Source organism: Branchiostoma floridae, chromosome 6 (genome assembly GCF_000003815.2).
Source record: "Branchiostoma floridae strain S238N-H82 chromosome 6, Bfl_VNyyK, whole genome shotgun sequence".
NCBI lineage: Eukaryota > Metazoa > Chordata > Leptocardii > Amphioxiformes > Branchiostomatidae > Branchiostoma > Branchiostoma floridae.
This window is the reverse complement of record NC_049984.1, coordinates 18,785,160-18,794,349: the sequence shown is the minus strand read 5'-3', so window position 1 is coordinate 18,794,349 and position 9,190 is coordinate 18,785,160. Positions and strand designations below refer to the sequence as shown.

General features: G+C 41.6%; 2 protein-coding genes across 2 annotated transcripts in view; both read left to right on the top strand.

Annotated features, from left to right (window-relative positions):
- Positions 1 to 3,727, top strand: part of LOC118418414 — a 14,480-nt gene extending 10,753 nt beyond the window's left edge. Inside the window, exon 6 of the mRNA XM_035824311.1 lies at positions 3,542 to 3,727. Coding sequence (XP_035680204.1) covers positions 3,542 to 3,582 — 41 coding nt within the window. The 3' untranslated portion in view covers positions 3,583 to 3,727. The remainder of the gene's footprint in view (positions 1 to 3,541) is intronic.
- A 1,830-nt stretch (positions 3,728 to 5,557) lies between these two features.
- On the top strand, positions 5,558 to 8,906 carry LOC118418410 (dolichyl-diphosphooligosaccharide--protein glycosyltransferase subunit DAD1-like). The gene is made up of 3 exons (XM_035824304.1): positions 5,558 to 5,883; positions 7,649 to 7,803; positions 8,725 to 8,906. The coding sequence occupies exons 1-2, from the start codon at positions 5,664 to 5,666 to the stop codon at positions 7,777 to 7,779; spliced, it is 351 nt and encodes a 116-aa protein (XP_035680197.1). The 5' UTR covers positions 5,558 to 5,663; the 3' UTR covers positions 7,780 to 7,803; positions 8,725 to 8,906.
- Positions 8,907 to 9,190: the final 284 nt, after the last annotated feature.

The following is a 9,190-nucleotide window of genomic DNA, read 5'->3' as shown; positions in this document are numbered from 1 at the left end:
TCAAAAAGAGGCCGCAGACGGTCGTTCGCAACGCACCCCACCGTCTCCAAAATTCTCATCACAGTGGTGGTGACCTTCTATTCCTGCTGGACTCCGCTGATGACCTACAAGGTGTTCACTTTCGTCGATAGATCAGACGGCCCTCACGGCCTGGGCTTCGGGCTGGTGTGGATCGCCATGTGCCACAGCTTCCTGAACGTGGTGACCTACTGCGTCTTCAGCGCCGAGTTCCGCATGGGGCTCAGAAAGCTCCTGTTCTCCCGCTGCGGCAGCGAGGCGAAGCTGCCCTACAAGAAGTGCGAGTTCCAGAACCAGCCCACGGGCACTGCGTCCTGTAATCCACGCACCTGCGCTGCGTACTTCAGGGCGAAGAGTCAATGCTTTGTGGGAAGCGAAGTCGTGACGGTGGTTAAAGTCGTGAAAGGCAGCGTTGTGAAGAAGAGCAGCAGTGTGTCCCTAAATGGTTTCAAGTTTAAGGACAGCACAGTTGACAAGTAACTGTGAAAGAGAGCACTGACACAAGAAAGGCAAGTGAGACAAGGAAGGCAAGTGAGACAAGTGCCGACAGAGCACAGGCAAAGCCACCGCTCCAGGGAATAGACCATTGTGAACTCTTTACAGAGAACACAACAGTCATACCACAAACAAGTGGGGAACCCACCGATTGTGAAAAGGAGAAGATTGGCAATTGATTTGAAAACCTTTTCATGACAGTTTATAGGGTCCAAGAGAAAGAAGAAAAAAGTAACCAGATGATTGGAACCTAGAGGTAATTATAAGCCATGAAGAGATTGTTCCTGCAGAGACAAAAAAAAAAACGTTTAGAAATGAGAATCAGAAGGCAGAGCCGAACTAGATGAAAGAGGTGTAATATTTTTAAGTAGCCTGTAATATGTACTGACTTTACCATGTTGAACATGTGTATAAACTATAAGAAAGTGTGTTAAGGAAGATCTGAAAAAAGGAATGAAGTCTCAGATAATTTCCATTATGATATGGTATAAACTGCTGATGATGGGAAGTAGAAATTCGTATTAGAATTTGGCTGATCATATGTTCTATCTATTGAAAGTTCATGTTTTGAAGGTCATGAAATGCAGTAGGTACCACTTTCTGTAGAATAACAGATAGGTTTTAATATGAGCAGAGGTTCTGAGAAAAATGCTTTCCAGATAGTATCATTTTTCAGAAAAGATCATCAAAAACCTTCAAGTTGCTAGGAGTCATTGTACAAAAAAAATGTTGTAATTGGAATTTCTGTATATGATCAGTAAGTCATTACTCATAATGTCGTCAGGTCAATGAGTGTGAGAATTCTAGAAGCTGAAATTCTTTATTTATTGTGAGAGGATATTTACAGTGTAGTTTTCGTTTGACGGAATTGGATCAGACGCATTAAAATGGGGAAAGATACATGCCAGTCTAATTTGGTAAGCTGGCATGGTTACTTAAGTAAACTTGCCGATGCTTACCACTTGGAGAACAGTTTATAACATATCCTATCCTTAAATGCTGAGATATGAAATGTATAATCTCTTACTCTTCGTAAAAAAATTATGCCTTTGACACACCTCACCGGTCCCATAGCCTCACCGGCCGTAGGGGTAGCAATGCCATCAACGTGGTTCACACAGAAGACCTGGAAAACAAGCAGAACAATTCCACAATGATAAATATTGATAAGAAGGTACATTATGATTTAAAGCGCCAAATAATTAATGATCATGTTACAACATACCGTCCCTGTTGACCCAGAGATTTGGAATCTTGATCCAAGGAATTTTATTTAGTATTCAGTATACATTGGTCCTTAAAATACTGGAAGTATTCACACCCATGAAATGTAATCTCTGGTGACCCAGGAGTGCAATGTGATTAAATGAAGAGATTAAAGTTAACCCTCTGTGCCACCAATAAATCAAACTGGTTTGACATCTCTTGGAAAGAGCCAAATTGGTTAAGATTAGCTGTTGGGAATGATTGTGGGTCACTTTTAGACCCATGAAATGTAATCTCTGGTGACCCAGAAGTTCAATGTGATTAAGTGAAGATACTAAATTTGATTCCCTCTGCGACCAATAGATCAAACTGGTTTGACATCTGTTGGAAAGAGCAAAATTGGTTAAGATTAGCTGTTGGGAATGATTGTGGGTCACTTTTAGACCCTTGAAATGTAATTGCTGCTGACCCAGAAGTTCAATGTGATTAAGTGAAGATACTAAATTTGATTCCCTCTGCGACCAATAGATCAAACTGGTTTGACATCTGTTGGAAAGAGCCAAATTGGTTAGGAAAAGCTGTTGGAAATGATTTTGGGTCACTTTTAGACCCATGAAATGTAATCTCTGGTGACCCAGAAGTTCACTGTGATTAAGTGAAGAGATTGAATTTGATCACCTCTGCGGCCGATAGATCAAACCGGTTTGACATCTGTTGGAAAGAGCAAAATTGGTTAGGATTAGGAATGATTGTGGGTCACATTCAGACAAACCATATGTATTTTAACTCATATATCTATGGTTAAAGTAGTGACCACTTGTACATAAAGACCACCTGACCAATGTGACCACATTTTGGCATTCTCTTAGAAGTGACACAAGATTCTTGCAAAGTATTAGTGTAATTTTCTGTGTACATTACGAATCCTGTCTATAGAGACCACCTGTTGACTTAGATTTGAGTGGTCTTCTTGGGCAGTGTTGATTGGAAGCTGCTTTTTTATATGTCTAGTGACCATTGTGCTTATGGTATTTTAATATGTTGCCATAAAACAGCCATAAATGAGCATCTGACAAAGTGTTGAACTAAATATGTTGACTATAGAAGTCGATAACAAACAATACTCATTTAAAGAAAATTTTGTGCAAGTTGTTTTTAAAACAGCTGGATATTTTCAGCCATGGAAAAGGATTCTAAATTGCCATTAGAAGTTTGACCTAAAAGAATTTCAAGGAGGCTGCGTAAATTTCTTTCACTCCTTTTGCTAAGGCATCAAACTGAACTGTGTTGGTGCAATCATCTCGACAGCTATGTGCACCAGGTCATGCGTCTAAATGCTCATAAATATGTATCTTCTCACTATATCTGTTAGGCACAGCCATTTATAGCAGTACTGCTGTCACAAGGTCAGCCAAGGTTCCAGAAATGCTCAGATAAATGGCATCAGTTAGCGCTAAAGCCGAAACTTTGTGAAAGCAGATGGGTTTTACTAGCTAGTGGCATGACCATGAAAGATGGTGTTCTAACAGTTTGGGACATTTGACCAAACTGCTTTTTGATGAGCAATTTTCCCCACCGGATGCCCCAATCCATCAGTGGGTTTGCCGGAAGATGGGTATGGCATGATGTGCTTCATTAGATACATGTGAGTGGGCAATTTGCTTGTTTTTGTTGTGTTTAAGGCATACGATGCCTCATTTCGCAAAACGGGCCGTTCACATGATCGTACCCTGGCACGTACGTATGGTGATTACTCAAGAAAATGTGATTTTCACTGATGAGCCTTCGTAGCTGACATCATTCCCTCTCCTTCCAACTCCAGAGGGAGACCACTGTAAGGTGACGGACATGTGGGAGAAGTAGACCAGAGCTGCGGCAACAGCCGGGGTCAACACACGACGGCCTGGTTATGCCTGACACGAAGATATCTCATAATCATACATAATCATTTACTGAACGTTTTCGTCTCACGGCGAGGCTGATTTGAATAAAGATTTCGTGCAGGAGATTTTTTTTTGTACATTTGATCCTTTGCTTGGACGATGTGTTAATAAATTCACCCGGTAAATCTTAACAAGGTGAAAGAGCTGTACCTCATAATCGTTCTGCAGATAAAGAGAGACGGGGGCGATGCAGGCTTTCTGGCACATTTCATCTATTGTCACGTTATCATTCAGTGATGTGGCAGAATTAACGGATCTTATGATATTTCACGAAGGTCGGGTGTACAGATCAAATCAAATCAAATGCATGGTTTATTCGTTAAAAAAAGGCGTTGCAGCCAAGGGGTGAATTATGCCCTCCTTACAAATAATGTATTGCACTACATCATCATGTTCCCCTTTCATTACACACACAGACAGCATTACAGACATTACACATTTAAAACACTTTTAAAAGTAGTTACAAGTATGGCGTTGAAATTACGTATCGGCCTTAAAATAATCTCTTAGGTTAATTTCGGTATGAACTAGCTCTTCACTTCATGGTGTTGAGGATATGTATTAGCGGTTTATTCATTTATTGATCTCAAGACAAGTGGGTAGCCCCTTCAACTTATATATATTGGGAGTTCATGGCACTGAGCTGTTGGTAAATTCGGACAGTTCTGCATGTTGGTAGTGTTAGTTTGTTCGATTTTCTCAGTGACCGTCCGTAAGTTTAATAGTTCTCTGGCACTAACTCAACAGTTCTTTCGGATGCTGCCATGCATGTTTGCAAATCTTATACAAAGATTAGCTCTTCTGCTGCCAATTCTCTCCAGGCCACATACATCGAGTGCTGTGTTATAGTCTGTGTAGGCCCTTCCAAGGATGATGCGTAATGCCCACTTCTGCACACGTTCATGAATGAATGATCGATGAATGAATGAATGGTTTTCGCATCGAGCGACAAACAATAACATAAAATGGCATGCAGCCTTCATTTCTTCGGCTGAATTGCAGTATGCTTTACACATGTTACAATTAAAATGAAAAGCAATAGAGGCGCACAATTCCAAACATTATAAAACATAACAATAATCACTTTTAAAATAACTGTGTATACATCCAAAGCTTTTTTATATACCTCTAGCACTATGAACTGTTTAGCAAGTCGACAAGGTACGGTAGTGTAGTCTTCCTATACCTAGCAGTTCTACAGTGGAATTGTGTTATCTGGTGTTTGGACCTGAGGTTTCTGCCATGTAGGCTCACACGGTTTGGTGGTAGCCATTTTGAGAACAACGAAGAGCTCAGCAAAGAGGAACCAAACTTTGTTCGTGCCGTCTGTTGCACAGAGACGGAAGAGACAACTGGTCTAGAGCCATGTCGTCATGCATCACTAAACAAACGCCACACATGCTTGCCTTATGGAATCATTAGATGAACCTACCGAATCAATTTGCCTCACAATTAAATGGCCAAACTGGCTGAACGGGGTCTTTAAAATCCCTTGTCTCACTTACCAACCCTGCCGAATCATGGTGGCTGCAGGGTGACCTAAGGTTCGTTCGTGTCGAGAACAGGTTCACAGGTGTGCGTTTTCAGCGCTTTTCCTCCTTCCATTTCCATTTGTGTTAACCTTTAGTTTACAGCGCAGTCACATTCGTCGTATTCCTCGTCTTGAGAAGTCGTAGAATTTTGACAGCAAATGTAAAGATTCCAAACAATAAGTTAAGATCATACAGAATTTTCAAAAGTACATAATGCTATAGATTTTGCACCCTGCTGTGAATTTTGAGGCGTCGAACCTCTTCACTTTGGGTCCCCATAGACGAAATACTGTATCATGTCGAACTTCTCCGACTAACCGCAAGGTGGCGTCCATGATCCACCACCACACCACTACCTTCCCATCATCCTCTCCTCCCTTCCGCCATCTTGCCGGCCACGGTGGCACTGACCTGACGACTCCTCCACGAAAACACCCACTTCTCGACGAAGTCTTGTTTTCCTCCAACCATGGCGACTTCTCAAGCGAACGTCTTCACCGTGGTGTCCAAGTTTTACGACGAGTACGTGACCACGACGCCGCAGCGGCTGAAGATCATCGACGCGTACCTGGCCTACATCATGCTGACGGGGATCTTCCAGTTCGGCTACTGCCTGCTGGTCGGGACCTTCCCGTTCAACTCTTTCCTGTCCGGGTTCATCTCGTGCGTGGCGAGCTTCGTGTTAGGAGGTACGGAAGGGGGCGGGTTTCTAGCCGTAGATGGTAGAATTTAGTCACGATGAACCGTTACAATTTTATATAAACGAGCATCAGACCTGAGCTGAGTTACAAGAAGGTCCGGGTATGCAAACACTACTCTCCAAGCAGAGGTTAGGCTTAGTCTGTTTTTAGGCGTTTTCTATCGATTCGGGCTTTCTATTTTGCACCGTTTTCTTTACTCATTAGGCCATGATACATAAAGAAAATGGTACAAAATAGACAGCCCGATAAAAAGCATTTAAAAACGTAAAAAAAACACACAGATAAAGCCTAACCTCTGCTTGGAGAGCTTGCTAGTATGCAAATATTGGGTAGTGGCCCACTTTGGATATGTAAACACTGTTCTGCAAAAGCAGTGCAGTGAAAATGATTATTTGTACCAATAAATCATGAATTTAGAATACCTTAATATATTATGTATGCATAAAACTCTTATGCAGATACAGATGGGATTATAAAAGGAAACACCTACTCAATTCTCAAATGAACATTAAAAATTGAGGGTCTGCATGGGGGGTCCTGACAACGCTTTACGCTAAATTCGGGACGGTCGACAACGCTTTACGTTAAATTCACGAAGGCCGGCAACGTTTTACGCTAAATTCAGAAAGGCTGGCGGTTTACGCTAAATTCTGGAAGGCTGGCAACACTCGACAGGGGCGGGGGCGTGCTCCGCAAGAAAGATTGAAATTTTGACCCTCTGAAACACTATTCCCTGCATTTTGAAGGGAAATTTTCGCTGGCAGACAAAGCTAAGTTAAATGGCATATCTAATTAAAGATTCCCAGAGGTTCAGCGTAAGCTTTTGAGGGTGACGCCAGCCAACTTATTTTGCCATGTCGAGCGCCGAAGGAAAGTCCGGGAAAATGTTGAAATCCTGCCCCCCTGAAACGCCATTTTCTGAGTTTTTTTGGCTATTATAGAAAACTAAGTGAAATTACATTTTTATCAGTAAAAAATGTGTTTGAGGTTGACACGTCACATCCCCCAGCCATGATACATATTTCTACAAAGTCGATGACCGAAGGTGAATAGATTGGCAAAGGAGATCCGGCGAAATTTTGAAATCTTGACCCTCTATAAAACGATATTTCGTGCATTTTGATGGGCAAATTTCTATTAGCAAAACAGGTCTTTGAGGTTGACACATCCCCAACATATTTTCAGAATTTCGAGTGCCAAAGGCGCGAGGCGGCACAAGGAGGACCATGGAAATTTTGAAATCTTGACCCTCTAAAATGATATTTCCTGCATTCTGGTGGGCAAATTTTGCTGGCAGACTAAGCTAACTTCAATGACATTTTTATTTGCAAAAAAAAAAAGGTTTTTGAGGGTATATACTATATTTTACCATGTCGATAACCGAAGGTCGCAAGTGAGGTCCGGCGAAATTTTGAAATCTTGATCCTCCGAAACGCAATTTCCTGTGTTTTGAAGGGCTAAATTTACTGGTAGACTACGTTTCGACTTACGAAATTTGGGAGGCCAGGCTACGATTTACGGGTAACTATTAGGCTAAATTACGCTTTACGTGAAATTTTTAGGCTAGATTACGGCTTACGTGAAATACACTGGCTACGCTTTACGGTAAATTTTCCATCCTCACTACGAATTACGTGAAATAAAATAGCTTACCCTACGAATTACGGGAATTAAAAAGGCCTGCCTACGCCTTACGGAAAAGAGCATGCAGACCCTCAAAATTAAATTGATGAATTTGCATTTTCCCCTCCAGTGTGTTTAAGAGTCCAGGTCAACCCCCAGAACAGGAAGGACTTTCTCCACATCTCTCCAGAGAGAGCCTTTGCTGACTTCGTCTTCGCTCACATCATCCTGCATCTTGTGGTCATGAACTTCATCGGCTGAACCAGGAACAAGCTTCTTAAACAGGTGAGAGAGACTGTGAGCCTTTTCGAACTTCAGACGGATTTGTTGGTTCATGGTAATCTCCGAGCAGATCCACGGTGGCGTAATATAGTATCAAACCCAGCTCCGGCGCCGGTTTGACTCCCTTTGGCCGGCTATACTCCTTGGCCAGCTTTTATACTTATGGCACGTAGGATCTGCTTGGAGATTAGGTTCATGGCTTTGATAAACCAGCTTTGAGGTCACCTCAGACCAAGCAATAGGGGTACAGAAAATTCAGGTCCGGTTCAGGTCCAGAGGATCAGGTCCAGGTCCAGACCTAAACCTGATTCAATATGCAAAAACTTGTGAATTGACGATACTTTTAAAAAACAATGGTCCATTTTGCTACAAAGAAATCTGTTTCGTTAAGTATTCAACTCCCACTGGCGTTTAAAAATCCAACAAGGCTAACTACGATTGACTGTAAAAGTTGTTAAAAATTCATGACTATTGACTCTTCTCTGCTTCGCTCTTATTATTTGCTTTGACCGGTAACCCTGAGAACGTGTGAATTAAATGCCTGATCATATAATCTGTTCATTTTCCATTCAGTCCAACATCCGGTCCACCAAATTTGTCAGGTCCGGTTTTTCTGGACCGGTCCAATGAGAGAAAAACGGTTTTGTACCAGTACACTGTACTGGTACCCACCCCTACCAAGCAACAATCCTCCTCCAGTTCTCTCCATCCTCCTTGTTTTTAGTGCCTCTGGTAGGCTCTTCCCTGTTATCTTATTTTGTTCCCATCATTTTCTTCCTGCCTAGTAACATACAGGGTAGGTGTTCCTCTGTTACTACAAGACTATATGTTTGTATACTACCCTTGCTGATTCGAAGTATGTATACACAAGGTTATATATGTTTTGCAGGGGGTATTTAACACAATCTTTTATTATTTTCACAGATGCATTCCAGTCTATCAAATTAGGATCAGCTATGAAGTTATCAAACAGTGCCACCTGTACCGTGAAGACAAAATAAACCCCCTGCAGCATCTTTTTGTACAACACATTATCACTTGACATGTATGATTATATAGTAAAACTAAAAGGCAATTTTTAATAAATTATCAGAATAAACACCTTGCATTCTGTACTTTTTTATGTCTTTTGATCAGCCATGTCAGTTAGACTTCCATGAATGTAGCTTATACTGGTAGTAATTTCGCCTATGATCCCTGTTCTGTCTTGAGTCGTACACAACTCTTGCTGCCCTGCAGACAAGTTGACACAAGTTAGAGAAACTAGCACACAACCAAGGCAGCATTTGCTTCCCTGTTGCGATAGAAATCTGGAAATTTCTTGTATCAGTGTAAAATTGGAGACATCCATTTACAACTTCCAGTCTTAAGTTAAAATTGTTACTGCTGT

Excerpts from the sequence above, each read along its gene's own strand:
- LOC118418410 (XM_035824304.1), top strand. The coding sequence starts at position 5,664 with ATGGCGACTTCTCAAGCGAACGTCTTCACCGTGGTGTCCAAGTTTTAC. Across the intron at positions 5,884-7,648 it reads GGCGAGCTTCGTGTTAGGAG|TGTGTTTAAGAGTCCAGGTC; the intron begins GTACGGAAGGGG and ends TTTCCCCTCCAG.